Here is a 16,506-nt window from a genome sequence, read left to right as displayed (position 1 = left end):
TCATTATATCTGCTCTCTTCTGCATGAAAGGAAGATGAGCTGGTTTGCAAAGTGGCTCCAATTCAGCAATCATTATTCTAAATGTGTTACTCTTTACATACTTGACTATGGGTTTTGTAGTTATATACAAACAAGCCATCAACAAAATTTTTGTATTTCAGTGAAAAAATTGGGACACAGCATTGTTTCAGTGGAAATGCAAAATGCATAACTGGCATAGCTGTCTCCAATCATACACCAACTTGTTGCCATGCTAACATAATTCAATCTGTATCTACTATCTTTGTTCAAAGGAAATATTTTTTGAAGGGAAGCAATTACCAACTTACTTAAGATATAGCTGGCCAGTTCTCCAATTGCTCAGAGGAATACCACTGAATCCCATGAATTTATTTCATAGCAAGTAATTTGAAGAACAAAATCTATACCCAACTATTTCCATTTATATTCCACTCTGTTCCTATTTGGAATGGTTTAAAAACAACTTCACCATAATTCTTCTTTAAAAATCTCTCTTTACTAATTTACACATAAAAATACACACTCAATAGATATTTAAACATAGGGCCTTTTCACACATTCTATAAAAATACAAAGTTTAAGAAAGTCCAGAGAAACATGTATACAATTCTACAAAGTTCATAAATCCCTCAAATAATACAAAATTTAAATTCAGATCTATTTGAAAAAACTCTGTACATTATTTCATTTAGGGAATTACTGTTGTTTGCATTCCTTAACATACAAAATTATATCTGCCTCTTTGCAATAAAAGAACAACAGATGTATTATTTTTTGCAGATGGTGTACGTTTAAAACTTTTAATTTTTTTAAAAATAAATTATTCCCAAAGTATACCATTTATAAAATTCTATGTACAAGTAACAACAGCTGGTAACAAAACCAGTTTTAAATACATTTTATATAAAATTTACCAGAGGTCAGCCCCCTGATAGGATTAGAGGCAATATAACTTCTCAGGATATTTTTACATATTGAGTTTAAAAAGTGTTTTTTTGAAGATGGCAGTGCAGAGCTCTTTAGAGACAAAGGTTGCATTGTTCAACAGCCAACAGTTCAGCGTTTTTTTTTCCTCCTAGGCTGAGGCAAGAGAGATTTGCTGGTGGACTTATGTATTGCAATTCTAACTGATGCAAAAATCAATACAAACCCTGAACAGGAAAAGGAACCATTACTGTAGGAAAAACAATGAATTTACATATCATCCCAGACATCTAGAATGAACTTGTGTATCATCACAGGGATGTAGGAAATTTATGTATGTCTTTACTACTCCCCATAAAACCTGGAAGCTAATTAAAGCTAATTATGCATCAAGAATGTAAAACTGAAGTATGTGCAATCATCACCACGGATAACAAATACATGCCAGTATACTTCATTCTGCAAAAAAAGTCCTAAACTTACTATATATGAATCTTCAGAGTAACTCTGAAACCTCTTCCCTCTATGCCTGCACACCTATCCAATTAAAAAGAATCAAAACTGCATCTTCAGTCAAGCATAATTATGAATTCTGTGGATGTTAACTGGATGGTAGGAGTCACTTGTTGAATGGTTATGCAAAGTAACACTTTTGGAAGCATTGCAGGGAAACCTTCACAACTTCACTGAGGACAGCTTGGAAAAATAGCAGTCATTGGTACATTTATTGTTTTCAAGTTGACTGTAACCATGAGACAATCTGCTTCTTTAAAGTCGTTTGCCAAATGGCAATAATTTGCATAGTGCACATGTACAGGTATGTCATGCATACTGTATATTTCCTAGTTGGATGCATACAGGATTGAGAAAAAGTCCAGCTGTATGTAATTGGGCAGCTGCAAGTGGTGATGTCTGTGCACACAGCAAAATAAACACTGCACAATCTACACCCCTGACATGCATAGTCAAGACATTTCTTACGATCTCATAAAATAACTAATGTGCAATATATGTAAAACCTACAGGTGAATTCCAAAGCATATTCATTTTGAACATCAACTGGAAACCCTTCTAAAAGAAAAGTGTCAACAAAGGAAGGGTCCAGTAACAAACTCCACAGCTTTTTAATTGTACTAGATTCCCTTTCTTTAAATCAAAAAGGGAATTTAATACAACAGGAGCATCCCTTTCAGGCATCATTTTTAAAGAGAAAATGCCCATGTGAGAGGAAAATTCTCTACACAGCTAGGAATACGCAGCAAACCAAGCCAAGGGGACTGGTCAACTTGGAGGTCTTCCAACTTCCAGCTTCTCTCCACTGATAAAACTAGGAAGCCCAGGCAAGATGCTCACGGATACTGGCCTGTTTCGGGGGATTCCTCTTCCTAAAACACCATGTTCCTTGGGAGATATTCTGCCATCCTGTGAGAGGAGAGACCCGGGGAAGCTCTCAGAGACCCTCCCTCACCTGGCCAGTAGAAACCCCCACGCGGGACAAGCGCCACGAGGCCAGCCCACCTTTCTTCCCTCTCAGCTCGGCCACGGCCCCCCTCAAGAGCCTCTCCTCCCAAGGCTAGGCTAGGAGAGAAGCAGCAGCAGCAAAATGGAGGCAACCGAGAGCAGCGTCCAGGCGGCCACAGGGGCCGTCCCGCCCTCCGCGGGCTTCCTCGGGTAAGGCGCCTCGCCACCCGCGACGGCGGCCATGTCGTCGAAGTAATTTCTGGTGGGCTGGCTGGGCTCCTCCTCGTAGTCGTCTTCGTAGTAGTCGTCTAAGACGCCGTCCGAGGCGCCGCTGCTGCCAGGCCCCAGCGCCTCGGCCCCGAAGCACAAGCGAGCCATGTTCTCCTTGACCGACTCGCAGATGGGCCGCTCCAGCCCGTCGCAGACGCAGTCGTTGAGCAGCAGCGCCTTGGGCACGACCAGCATGTCTTTAATGACGTCCCGGCACTCCTGGGTGCACCGGACGCCGTTGAAGAGCTTGCCGCAGTACATCATGTAGCGGTTGAGAGCCACGCTGCACCGGGTGTCCCACTCGCAGCGCCGCCGCGCCTCCGTGCAGCCGATCATGCCGCCGCCCGCTCCCCCCACACCGCCGCTGGTCCGAGGCAAGCACGGCTCGATAGCGCGCTTGGTGGCGCGGCACTTCTCGTCCTGGTCGCAGTCGCAGTCCTCCAGCGCCGGGCCCCGCCTGGTGTGGTTGAGCTGGATGAGCGCCGAAATGCAATGGCTCGGGCACCGCCGCCTATTGGAGGAGGACGCCGCCGCAGAGGCGGCAAAGCCGTCCCCCTCGGCCACGAGCACCGACGCGCACGCTTCGGCATACTGGCTGTAAGCGTAGCCGCAGTCCGGCTCTTCTTGGCACTGCAGCATCGCCTGCCAGCAGATCAGGCGCCGGCCGTGAACCCCCGGCGGAGGCGAGGCGGCGCCCAGCAGCAGCAGCAGAAGCCTCAGCCCCAAGGCGGCCAGGCGCGGGAGCAGCGCGGTCCGTAGGCACCGTCCTCCTCCCCGCCAGGCTGCCACCATCGCGGGCGGCCGCAGGGCAATCGTGGTCGGGAAGCGAGCGCGGAGGGAGCGGCGGCCCAGCGGCTGCCGAGAGTAGAAAAGTTTGGGGAAGTTCTGCCGAGGGTGCGCATGGGGGTCTCCCTCATCAATCCATCCTCCCGGCGCCCGTCCGCGGCCTGGGAATCTTCCTTCGGGAACGGTTTTTCAGAAAAGCGGCGCCTTCTCCTTTTTTGCAGCCCAACAGCCTCCGCCCCTTACTCCCGAGATGGAGAGGCCGGGAGGCGGCGAAAGAAGCCTGGAGCAGCGGGGTGATGGGCTCCCTGCTGAGTCGGAGCGGCGGCTTCCCTCCTTCTCATGCCGATCTTCTTTCTTGGAGCTCAGCGCATCTCTTTCACATGCCGAGCGGCCGCGCTGAACTTTTCCCCAGCCCCAGTCGGGCTCCGGAGGCGCGTTGTGCCGCTGTGGGAACAAGAGGAGGCAGCCGGACTCACCGCGGGTCCCCGAGCTCTTCCCCTTTTCGACTTCCCGCGATCCGCCGTTTCTTCCTCTCTTTGCCGACACTTTTGAGGAGCTGTTTTCTTTCGCGAGGCTTTAAATACAAAAGTGCCCTCCACGCAGCGGTGGCGGCGGCGGCAGCAGCGTGTTCTGATCCGGCCTCATTATGCATGCATGGAAAAGCAAACAAACAAAAAAAATTAGCAACGCTTCTCCTCCTTATTACACATCCCCCCTTGGCTGGAGCCCTCCGACTGATTCGCTCTTTCTCCTCTTCTCCACTCCCCCTCCGGTCGCTCCGCCCCTTTCCCCCGCTACGCGACCCGCCATTGGTCGGGCCGCTGTTGGCACGCCCCTTTCCCCTTTTCTTTCTTTACGATCTCTAGGAAAGAAGGGGAGGGCGAGAGCTCTTGGGGGGGGGGGGCTAGTGGGCTGCTCACATTCAAAGCTTGAAAGGAAAGGCTTAAAAAGATTGACAGTAGCCCCCCGAGGAACCCACCCACCCTCCTCCTTTTAAGGAAGTTCCTCCACGCCGCTTTTTACGGAGGGCAAAAAATGCAGAAAGGCGAAAGTTAGCGGCTGCTCTCCCATTAACGCCTGTTAGGGCGCTTTAAGCTAAAAGGGACTTGGGAAAGATAAATGAAAGTTTCCAACGCTCATCATCATAATAAAGAGTCGCGCACTTGTTTCACTTTGAGTACTTCCAGAGAGGTGGATCTGCCCAACAGGGGGTTGAAAGTGTAAGTTGCTCTGTGGGGATCCGGGAGGCCCGTTAATAAGACACATTCGGGGTCAGGATCTACACCCCCCGTCCCGCCGACCTCTCCTGACGTAGGAGCGGTCCCCCTAAAACTTTCACTGAACTTTCACTTAAGACCATCGAAGTCCATGACCAGCCACCCCTTCTGTTGCCTTCTGTTTCGCAGGTTTGAACTCTTAAATCTGTATGAACCCAGGGAGAAAAAGTATAGGAGTGACTTAGCTAAGAAGAATGGATTTTGTATATAAGAGGAGGCGAGTCTGAACGAGGTTCATAATGATTCCTGGGGGAAAACTATGCAGTTTTAAAAGTGTCCATTTTGAAAGGCGGAAAGCAAAGAATGGGACGTGTGGAGGGTTTAAGAACACATACGCGGAGTTTGACATAATGGTTAAGGTCAGTGGTGAAATCCAAATTTTGTTACTACCGATTCTGTGGGTGTGGTGTGGCTTGGTGGGCGTGGCTTGGTGGGCGTGGCAGGGGAAGGATACTGCAAAATCTCCATTCCCTCCCCACTCCTGGAGGAAAGATATTGCAAAATCTCTATTCTCACCCCATTCTGGGGCCAGGCAGAGGTGGTATTTGCCACCTCTCCGAACTGCTCAAAATTTCCGCTATCAGTTCTCCAGTACCTGTCAGAATCTGCTGGATTTCACCCCTGGTTAAGGTACCACGCTCAAATCAGAGACTGTTACTTTGGCCTTAGGCATGAAAAACTGGGTTGGGTGACTTTGGGTCAGTCACTCACTCTGAGCCCAACCCACCTTACACAGTCGTTGTGGGGAAAATAGGAGGCGGAAGGAATGTTGGGTGTGTTTGCTACCCTTTTATACAAAGTAATAAAGGCAGGATTTTAAAAAAATCAAATAAATATATATCCATCCTATGAACTCACATTAGTACATGTTATAAGAACAAGAGGTTAGTAAACATGAAGGGGAGTTGTGGTTGGGAGAGAAAATTGGTATCCTTCAGCTTTGCTGATGGTACATCTTGAGTGTGTGTGTGTGTGTGTGTGTGTTTCTTTTGGTGCTACCTTAAATTTTACTGTTGCAAATATCTTTTGACCGCAAGGGGCATCAGTGTCTGCTGACTGTCAAGAGGCGCCTTTGCGGCTTTTTACAGGAACGGAGCAGCTCCATCTGTCAAAAAAATCACGGCTAAAGCTATTTTCCAGAACCAAAGGGAGCCTGAATTTGTGGGATACAAGTTGTCTTAAAATTTCAAGTTAGTATAGACATATCCTACAATTAGGAGTCCATATGACAGAATCTGTTTCAAAAGTAATCCCAATGAGCAAACTATTCTCTCTGAATCTGTTTTCACGTTTAAGAAACAATCTCACAAACATTTTTCTCTGTGCCCCACCCCCTACCCCAGGGGCTCATTTTACCCAAGGCCCAATGTTTTAGGGTCTGGAATTTGATTTGGGAGACATCAGCCTGTCCTCATTTACTTGGGAGAAAATCTCCCCAGAACTCAATCTGGTTTTCTTTCAAACAGCCTTTTTGTATACAGTAATATTTATTGCAGAGCATCACATAACAGTTTTCCTGTTTCTACTGCAGAGCAGTATTACAACTCCAAGTGAAGTACTGTATCAGGGGCGCTATTCAGCAGGTTCTGACAGATTCTGGAGAACTGGTAGCGGAAATTTTGAGTAGTTCAGAGAACCGGCAAATGCCACTTCTGGCTGGCCCCAGAGTAGGGTGGAAATGGAGATTTTGCAATATCCTTACCCAGGAGTGGGATGGGAATGGAGATTTTGTAGTATTCCCTACCACCAAGCCACACCAAGCCACGCCCACAGAACCGGTAGTAAAAAAATTGAATTCCACCACTGTACTGTATGCTCTTCAAAGGAGCTGAAAACTGTATGTAACCTCTGCATTTTTACTTCACAACAGGAGGTTGTGAGTTGACTTGGTTTCCGTAGGCCACCATTCTAGTTAAAATGACAGCTTGAATTGTGTCTTTCTTGAACTTAGACTGGCAAAAGTGTGACCTTCCCATAGTTGTCTAGTCTCTGACTTAGTTCATGTGAGAGTACTCTGCTTTGGGCTCAACTTGTTGGTTATAGGACACTGGCACTTTTAAGCTAGATCTCTGCTATGCTGTTATGTACATTGGCTTTTCTGACCACAGCATAACACTCTTCACAATTTTTTGTGTACTTGATTACAAAGTTCAAAGAGGTGTCTGCGATTCAGATTCTGGCTTTCGACTCCAACTCCAGCTTGTCCTAAGTTTGCCATCTCTGAAATATTAAAAAAAGGAAATTTGTACAACAATTTAAAATGTTATGTGAATTATAAGTACAGCAGCACCATGTTTAAACCTGCAAAAACCAGGATTAGTGACCTAACTAAAACACAAGAAATATAATTACCTACATTCATATCCATTAATTAGCAGTTCATCCACTTAGGTAGAAACCACTTATTGTATAATGTCAATAGTTCATCCAGCTGGATTAAATGTTAGAATTCCTGCCAATTTTCATTTAATTGGAAAAGAGATTATGTTGAATGATAAGATTTAGTTCATGAGCAGTTTCAATTCATGCCTGCACAATTTATGATATGTCAAGTCAACAAAGTCCACCAGTTGGGTTTGTAACCAAGGATAAGCCCTTGGTAACGTCCTGTGACTCTAAAACAATAGAATTGCCAACCATTTCCCAAGGCATCACACACAGTAGGCAAACTGGACTCCATCTTTCTGAGAAAATGGATTGTGTTAGCTTAGTCAGTGTTACTGATTTAAAAAGGCAAAGATGTCCTCCAGCTGAGTTCCTGGTTTACATGTACAGTACATGACTGTATTGTTTTCTGACCTCCCCCTTTTTCCAGAGTATGTTTTGTTGTGGGAACCTTTGGTGGTCTTCTATTCAAGTGTTGAATCAAGTCTGATCCTGCAGAGTTCCAAGTCCAGATGTGGTTAGTCCCGTGACATTGATTAGGACTATGCAGAGATCCATATCAGAGGCAAAATATACCAAGAACAATTTAAACCAAACATCGTTTTTTCCCCTCAAAGATCTCATGAAAACTATAGAGGAGAGCTGTTTGATGCCACCTAGGTCAGTGGTGTCAAACTTGTGTCGTCACGGCGGCATCACGTGATGTACCACGACTTTTTTCCTTTGCTAAACCAGGCATGTGTGTGGGTATGGCCAGTGTGTGACACATCTGGCCCGCGGGCCGTGAGTTTGACACCTAGGTGCTTTGACAGGTGTTACATATCTGTGGACAGCAATCGGATCCTGACAGGTGTTATGCCTGAGTTACCAGCAAACAAGAGCTGCGTGAATGGCCACTATTAACAACTGAGATTGCTGTTGGCACTTCTGCTACCTCTCCCCAATCATAAGAGTATTTATCCTTCCAACACATCTAATGTACAATAGTAAACTGTTATTCACAGACACTAATGCTACAATATATTTTTTTTAGTCACCAAGGAGCCAGAATTTTTTTTTTTTGATGTTTGAATTTGTAAAGAAGTACGTGACCATTGTGCTGTCCTGTAAAGTACATGACGGTTTTTCTGTAAACCTTGACTTGTTATGCGAAAAAGAAATGAGAAAAATCCTTTTAAAGTAATATTTTGGTACATTCCAATCATTTCCCACCAATTCCAAAGATAAGATTACGTCTTGATATTTTATTGCAGTCATAAGAAGAGAAATCCTAGAGAACAGTGTGTTAACATTATACCTTTTGCAAACTCTCTTTAGACTTCTTTGTGGTCTGTGGCTCTCATATCTTTATAAAATATCATATTTGCTTCTTTGGCTGACTTCTGAAAACGAGATTGTTATTTATATCAAATGTAAGTTTTAGAGAGGGTATTTACCCCATGTATGGTAAACAGAGTGATATTGCTCAATTCATACTGGACTTGGGCTTTATAAACTTCTGCACAATGTAAACTGCAAAGCAGACCACACATGTTGCTAAAACAAAGCTACAAACAGAATAAAAGTCAAATATTCTTTAACTATTAATGTAACTGTTCCAAGGGATACACATAAAAAATCATCCATTCAGCAAGCCGTGTAGCAGAAAAATGGAAGACGAATCCTTTGTTCAAGCAGACCAGCCATTTCAACTACAACTTCAATTATAGGCTGTATTTCTTCATATCCCACAGTAGATGACGGCGCTAGTCAACCTGTTTTGGGATCAGGGAAAATATCTGGATTTTGAGATGTGCTCATAACATATCATCCATGAGGAGTGCCAATTAATTGAATATACTAGAGCAGTGATGGCTAACCTTTTCTGGACTGAGTGCCCAAATGCATATGCCCGAACCTCCAAAATGCAATGCATGTGTGACCCCCGCATGTGCCCCACCCCCACACATGCGCACGTGCCCCTGCATGCGGCCTGCCCCCTGTGCAAGCACATGCGCCCTCCCTCATGCACCCCACCCCCATGCATGCGAGCACAGCGCCCCGCACATGCCCCGCCTCCCCTCGCATGCGTGGCAGAAACCCGAAGACCAGAGGGCTGGGGGGAGGCGCCCACGCATGCGTGGCATATCTGAACTGGGGCGATGGCTCGTGTGCCATCAGAGAGGCCACTGCGTGCCACTTCTGGCACACGTACCAAAGATTTGCCATCACAGTACTAGAGATTCAAATAATGAGGTTATTCTGTGTCAGCCATGTAATCACCAGAATGATCTCTACGAAAAAATTGTTTGCCTTTTTTTTTCTCCCTAGCAGAAAACATTTCCAAACAAAATACCAGGCTAGAACAATCTGTTATTTTTATTTTCTAAAATTGTTGATGGGGCCTAGAGGCATCTTAAACACAAAAGTGGCTGCTTTGCTTGGGCTTATGCTATTTATCTTCTGTTTTGTTTCGTTTTTAAATTAAAAGAACATTAAGAAAAGTAAGTTAAACAGGCAGGAAATTGGTGGGTGCGCATTTGTGCCCATAAACATCACTGTGCTCTCCTCTGATATAAACAAATAGCTTTTAGCAAGTTTTTAATAATATAATTTCTAGATCTAGTATTCTTTTATGATTCAGGAGCCCTGATGGTGCAGTGGTCATGATGCAGTATTGCAGGCTAACTCTGCCCACAGCAAGGAGTTCGATCCCGACTGGTTCAAGCTTGACTCAGCTTTCCATCCTTCCAAGGTTGGTAAAATGAGGACCCAGATTGTTGGGGGCAACATGCAAATAATACTGACACTGTAAATAGCTCAGAGTGCTGTAAAGCATTATGGAGCGATATATAAAAAGTCTAAGTGCTATTGCTATTCAGCAGCACACATTTTCTGACTTCCAGAGTAAATGACAAGGAGAAAGAAGTCAGCATCAAACTGTGATGCTAGAAAGTGAAAGTAAATTAATTTCAGCTGGAATTATGAGAGTGTCTGGGGCCCCCTTCATCCCATATGCATGTTCTCTCCTGTGAAGTCTACTGTTACAAAGGCTTGTTGTGACATCAGTATGCTTCTTTTAGTAATTGAAATATGGTTTGTAAATTGAATATTTTTTATTTTGTATTTTTCATTACCTTTCATATATCTATTTATTTCTGCCTTCCCCAGCCTGGTGCCTTCCAGGTATTCCTGCAAAGGATAGTCTTAAAGTAGCAAATGGAAATCACTGTCCATTGTTATACCAGCAATGGACCTTCCATTATTATTAGTAAAGTGTGGTATAAAAAACAAAGTTGAATTCTAATATCATCTCACTCTGGTTTCTATAAAGAGTAATTCATTATTTCAGCAGCCTATGAGCTCAGTTAAATAAATAAGTAAATAAGAATTACTGTCCAACTCCTTCATCTTGTAAACTATGTTGCTACTAGCTAAGAATTATACCTAATAGAAATACTAAGTCTAGCCCGATTTGTTGGAAGTGCAAAAAGGCACAAGGGACTTTCTATCATTTATGGTGGACTTGCCCGGCAGCAAAGAAATTTTGGTCTAACATCAAAAAATGGTTGGAACAAATAACAAAAACATAGATTGAAAAAGAACCAGAAACATTTCTATTAGGAATCTTTAACAAATCATACCCTAAGGATATCAAATATCTCACAATTCACATATTAACTGCTGCAAGAATAACCTACGCAAAAAATTGGAAGCAAGAAAAAACACCAAGTGAAACAGAAGTAATAGGAAAAATTTTAGAATGTGCTGAAATGAATAGGTTAACCAAAGAATTACAAGAAAGAGAAGAATCAGATTATTACAAAATATGGAATAATTGGTATAATTGGTTAAAAATCAGAAATACACAAAAAATATAGGGAAATATTACCGATTTAAATATATATATATATATAATAAAAAATGTTATTAAATTAAGGAGAGGTGAAGGAATATATCATAAGTAGAATTGTAGAATGTCACTCTGGAAAAATGCTTAAGAAGAAATTATACTCTTTTTGTGTATATGTTGTATAAATGTTTGTTGTGTATATGTTACGTATGTCTTTTTTAATATTTATATTCAATAAAAATTATTTTAAAAAAAAGAAATACTAAGTCTAAATAAAATTTGCTATAGAATTGTACTAACAGTAGTTTTTATTTTATTGTTGGAAAGTATTTCTTTAGCAATATTTAGTTCCATAAGAACTCTGAAAAATAGATTTAGCAGAAAAATATATTTTGATCTTTGATTTTGATATATTTAAGATTAACTCTGGATGATTTCCAATTGAATTGCTGGTGTTCAAGCCCAACCTCTTGCTTACATTACTGTATAGCCTCTGGAGGTGAGAACTTCCAGAATGGTTGAACTCTGATGAGAATACTGTGAGTTGTAGCCTCCCACCTCCCACTCAAAATCTGAAAGGCACCATGTTGGAGAAGGCTGAAGATAAATGTTCGCTTCAACCTCAGGTTAGTTAGTATGGAGTAGAGTATTTAAATTGTGTAATTTTTTGTCTCTGGGCAAAATATAAACCCCAAACTCAGACCTTCTGAATCATTTTCACCTTAACTTTGCAGCAACAGCATAACTACCAATCAGCACACTTTTAAATACTTTGCATATATGCCACTATGCCAGATAAAACCCGAGGATGTACCCTCATGACTGTTAAGGAAAATCTGACTGCAGAACATTGTAATGTTGGTCTGACAATCCGCTAGGAATGATGAGTTCTTTATTTCATCTTTTCTGCCCGGTAGGAGTTTTAGAAGTGTTAAGATTAAGAGGACATGAAATTGCAGTGTGGTAGGACATGGCCTACATCCTCTATTACATGAGTCTGAGGAGCGGTTGTAGAGGAGGTTCAACTTCCATTACAATTAAAACAAGTCTTCAGCATCCATTGGTGAATCATTCCAATGACCAGGAAGAAGAGTAGGGCTTTTCATGACACAACCAAAAAGAGGTTTTAGATTCATTCTAATTCCTTATTTCATCCAAGGGATTATGCAGATTTTTGTAGGCCGAATTTGGTAGCATTTGTTGCTGAAGAAGGTATCTGCTCATAGTTCTCCCTCACCGATGTATTAATGTGCCTCGTGCCATTCCTGTATTGAAAGGAAAGTATGCCAACCAACATTTCTGTCTGCTATAGCAGAGCTTTTACTGCGCTTTTGCAGTGAGGCTGGGCAGCATTGCTCCCTTTGCAAATTTCATGTGGACCAGTTTCAGGCTGGTTTCTTTTCACATCCCGCTCAGTGTCATCTATCAGCACAAAAAACAATCATTGATCATTCTCCAGAATATGTGGTAGGCCAGGGTTTAAGGACACTGGGTGGGTCTTTCTTTTCTCTGTCCTGAAGCCAATTTCCCCTGTGAATGGTTTTTGGTCGGACAAAGAGCCTCTTCTCTCTCCCGTGCCCCATTCTATACTTATATGTGTATGCTTTCTGTACTTTACAATATTACCAGTACACATACACATGCACACACACGTACCAAGTAGCATCAGTGCAGCAGCAGCAATACCACCCAATGAAAAACATTCAAACTTTACTAGAATATCAATATTCCCATATTAATGGGGGAGGGGGAGGGAGGTTTCCCAGCTCACTGGACTTGCTAGGAAATCAATACTCTAGTGTGAAAAAGAGAACTAAGACCAAATGTTCTTTCTTTGCAGGCTAATCCAAAATGACCATAGAGGACAGAGTCATAACTGGATGGCAAGGATGTGTGAGTAACAACAACCTCAAACAACCAAGTGGAGTTGGCAGATCCCATGCCGATTAAGCCATCATAAGCATTGCCACTGAGGCACCATAGTGAGTCTAGATGGTGAGTTTTGTGTTGGGAGGGGATGGAAAATATTATTTTCACACTAGAACAACTAAAGATAATTTCAGTGGGCTGAGAATGAGGAGGAGGCAACATCTTCAGGACAGAACCTTAAAAAGTATGGAAACCATCTTCATGTTGGAGTAAATAGGATGCAAGGATTTGCTCTCAAGGTATCCTGGACTAAAAACATGCAGAACTTCAGTGATACTAATTCAATGTGTTGTTATCTGAAATGCTCAATTGACAGCTAGTCTAATATTTTTATCATGGGGAAATACCACCACTGAATGCATCCAGAAACCATCTTGATCACTGAATTGAGAAAGTATGCCTGAATCCGAGAACTTTAAAATGTTGCTGAGCTCATCTGAGACGTGGGAATTGCTTGCTCAAAGAAAGCCCAAATATTGGAAAAGAACCTCTGGTGATGGAAGCCTTGTGGGTCTCTGTAGGAAAGCGGGTATGAACTTGGCACAGAAAAAAAAACACCTCTCACTGGGTAATACAACCCTTCAAGAAGTAAATAGGGACGGTTATTGGAAAGTTAGTTGTCTGGCTCCAAGAGAACCCTTAGAAAAATTCCCCGGAGGGCCTCTGAAGCTGCACACTTGTCAATGGGATTTGTGTTAACAACTTGACCCAACTTGAATAATAGAAACATATAGCTAGAGAGTAGATGCATCCTTCGAACATCTTTTAGGCATTAATGAAGTATTGTTTTGGCTACAAAAGTTTGGCAGGTTTTTTTGCAGCTGGATCTGGGAACAAAAACATATAACAGTTATGAAAACTCAAGATAATTTGATTTTTTTTTCACACTTCCTGAATTTTATTTTTAACCCATTAGATTGTTTTAGAAGTAATAGCCTACTATCAGTTCAGAGATATATAATTTATTCCTGACCAAAATATCCTTATTGATGGTTAATGTGAGAAAGAGATTCTAGTTCTATTTTTCTATGGATGTTAATCCAAGACCTAGAAATAGGCTTGGGAGCAAATTGACAAGCCGGCTTTTACCAAAGAGGTGTGTTATTTTCATGGTAGAATGCAACTCAAAAGCAGTCCCTCCCTGAACTGCAATAATCCACTCTTGAGATTACCAGCAGATGGATCACTCTGTCCTGATCAACATAAACAAGTCTTAATGATAATGATCACTCTACAAGTTTTCCCAGTATATGCTGAGATTAGTGCTCCCAGTGTATGCCCATATATTCTCAGAGGGATTACAATCCCATCCAGAGCAGACAACTCCCGAATTCAGAGACTCTCACCCAGTGGTGGGATTCAGCCGGTTCTCTCTGGATCGGGCAAATCAGTAGCGGCAATTGTAGGAGGCTCTGCCCACCCACTCGGGTGTAATGCGCAAGCACTGCACATTTGCAGAAGGCCATACGTATGCGCAGATGAGGCACGCGCGCTCACATTTGCAAACCGGTAGGGAAGGTAAGTGAATCCCACCGCTGCTCTCATCCTATGGTCCATGGACCCCTGGGGGTCCATGCTGTCATCACAGGAATCTGCGAAGTCTTGGAGAAATGTTATGATTTAAATCTTGAATTAAGCCTTGAGGGTCTGTGTCCACAAAAGGTATTTAAAGGGGGTTCATGGTGAAGAAAAAGTTGAGAAACTAATTGCCTAATTCATTGTTTCCAGTGCTTTTCTCTTGTCAGGATTCGTCTTAGTTTAGTTTATTGTCCTTCCTCGACAGATAACTCTCCCACCTCATCCAGGCTCAGATCATGGGGCTTTAGACTCAATTGTCATAGGGCCAAGATAGAGCCACCTAACACTCTGACAATAGGCCTCATATAAGAAAAGAAACACTGTAACACTCTGTCTGAACTTGGAGTGATAGAAACCAGTTCCGAATTATACTGTAAGCAAGACTTTCAGAAGCTCCTGAGACTATGAAGAAACTCAACAAGGATATCTTCAAGCTGATTCAGTCTCCCAAGTGGTCAGAATCTGGAATGGAATGGCTTCGGACAAATCCACTTCTTCTAAGAGCATCTGAAGCTGCATGGAGTTAAAACACATTTTTCCATCTCTAGTGGCAAAATATTTTGGATTAGTCATAATTATATTGGAGGTTTATGGAGTTTGTCACCAAGCCAAGTCCTATTAAAATACATTTTTTTGTGCATGTAAAATATACTCTTTCTAATTTGGTATTTTATGAGTATATTTTCAAAATCACAATGGGGTTATAGACTAGTTTTAGTTGTTCAAGAGAATAATAATCCTGAGTCCTGAGACAATTTTTCTCATGCTACCAATGAAAAGGTTTGTCATGATTCTAATACAGGCAGTCCTTGACTTATGACCACAACTGAGTGTGAAATTTACATTGCTAAGCAAGGCAGTGAGTTGCACCTCATTTTACGACCTTTTTGTCACAGTTCTTAAGCAAATCACTTGCAGTTATTAAATGAACCATTGGCATCCTTCAGTCTCAAGAGACTATGATATCGTGCTCTGGAAAGAGGTCCTAAAAAAGCATCTAGTATGACTAAAAAGGCCAATTTGAGAGTGGCAATCCCTTCCATACTGAGGGCAGATACATTCTGTCCCCTGCCCAGCCCCCAGATTTCGTTGGTTCTGGGACTGCCTCTTTGCCTCAGCCTGCTGAACAAGTGTCTCTTCGAATTGGAGAAGGCCATGCTGCGTCTTTAGCCTCCAAGCTGAACGATCGGAGGTCAAGTTTTCCCAGTTGTTAATGTCCATTCCCAGGGCCTTTAGGTCCCTCTTGCAGATATCCTTATATCGTAGCTGTGGTCTCCCTCTGAGGTGCTTTCCCTGCACTAATTCTCCATACAGGAGATCTTTCGGAATCCAACCATCAACATTCTCACGACATGCTCCAGCCAACGTAGACGTCGCTGTTTCAATAGTGTATACATGCTAGAAATTCCAGCATTTTCCAAGACTGCGCTATTTGGAACTTTATCCTGCCAGGTGATGCTAAGAATTCGTCGGAGGCAGCGCATATGAAAGGTGTTCAACTTTCTCTCCTGCCATGCGTAGAGGATCCAAGACTCACTGCAGTACAAGAGTGTGCTTAGGACGCAGGCTCTATAGAACTGGATCTTTGTATGTCATTAAATGCAGTCATTAAATTAATCTGGCTTCCCCCATGGACGTTGCTTTTTAGAAGTTAGCTAGAAAAGTTACAAATGATGATCACATGATCCTGACCAGTACAATTATCATAAATAAATGCCAGTTGCCAAGTGCCCAAATTTTGATGATGTGACCATGGGGATGCTGCAATGGTTGTAAGTGTGAAAACTGGTCATAGGTCACGTTTTTCAATTTGAACTGTCAGTTGACAGTTGTTTGAACTGTCACTAAACAAATGATTGTAAGCCGAAGACTACCTGTAATAACAAATGGAAAGCATCCTCAGGTTGTTCCAGAAATCAGCTCAAGGCTGTATTTTGTATCTTGGGAAGGGAGTTAAAATTTGTTAAAGGTGATGGCAAATGGATTAAATAGCATTGTTAGGGAAAGATCAGGGATGAAATCAAGCAGGTTCTGATAGGTTCT

At 42.7% G+C, this 16,506-nt stretch overlaps 1 protein-coding gene and 1 long non-coding RNA gene across 3 annotated transcripts; one reads left to right on the top strand and one right to left on the bottom strand.

Annotated features, from left to right (window-relative positions):
* Window positions 1-498: 498 nt before the first annotated feature.
* On the bottom strand, window positions 499-4,377 carry GAS1 (growth arrest specific 1). Its single transcript, XM_034410109.3, has one exon. The coding sequence runs from the start codon at window positions 3,466-3,468 to the stop codon at window positions 2,524-2,526; it is 945 nt and encodes a 314-aa protein (XP_034266000.1). The 5' UTR covers window positions 3,469-4,377; the 3' UTR covers window positions 499-2,523.
* Window positions 4,378-4,809: 432 nt separating this feature from the next.
* LOC117661381 (uncharacterized) lies at window positions 4,810-16,080 on the top strand. Of its 2 annotated transcripts, XR_004589983.3 has the most exons (5): window positions 4,810-4,868; window positions 9,748-9,858; window positions 11,447-11,582; window positions 12,797-12,951; window positions 15,778-16,080. It is a non-coding gene; the product is annotated as an uncharacterized LOC117661381 (long non-coding RNA). The 2 variants fall into 2 exon arrangements; XR_015732735.1 differs by lacking the exons at window positions 11,447-11,582; window positions 15,778-16,080 and having other exon boundaries at window positions 12,797-15,110.
* The last annotated feature ends 426 nt before the right edge of the window (window positions 16,081-16,506 follow it).

This window comes from Pantherophis guttatus, chromosome 2 (assembly GCF_059756535.1).
Source record: "Pantherophis guttatus breed Tessera chromosome 2, ASM5975653v1, whole genome shotgun sequence".
NCBI classification, from domain to species: domain Eukaryota; kingdom Metazoa; phylum Chordata; class Lepidosauria; order Squamata; family Colubridae; genus Pantherophis; species Pantherophis guttatus.
Note: the sequence above shows the minus strand (reverse complement) of the source record. Positions and strands in the feature narration are given on the sequence as shown.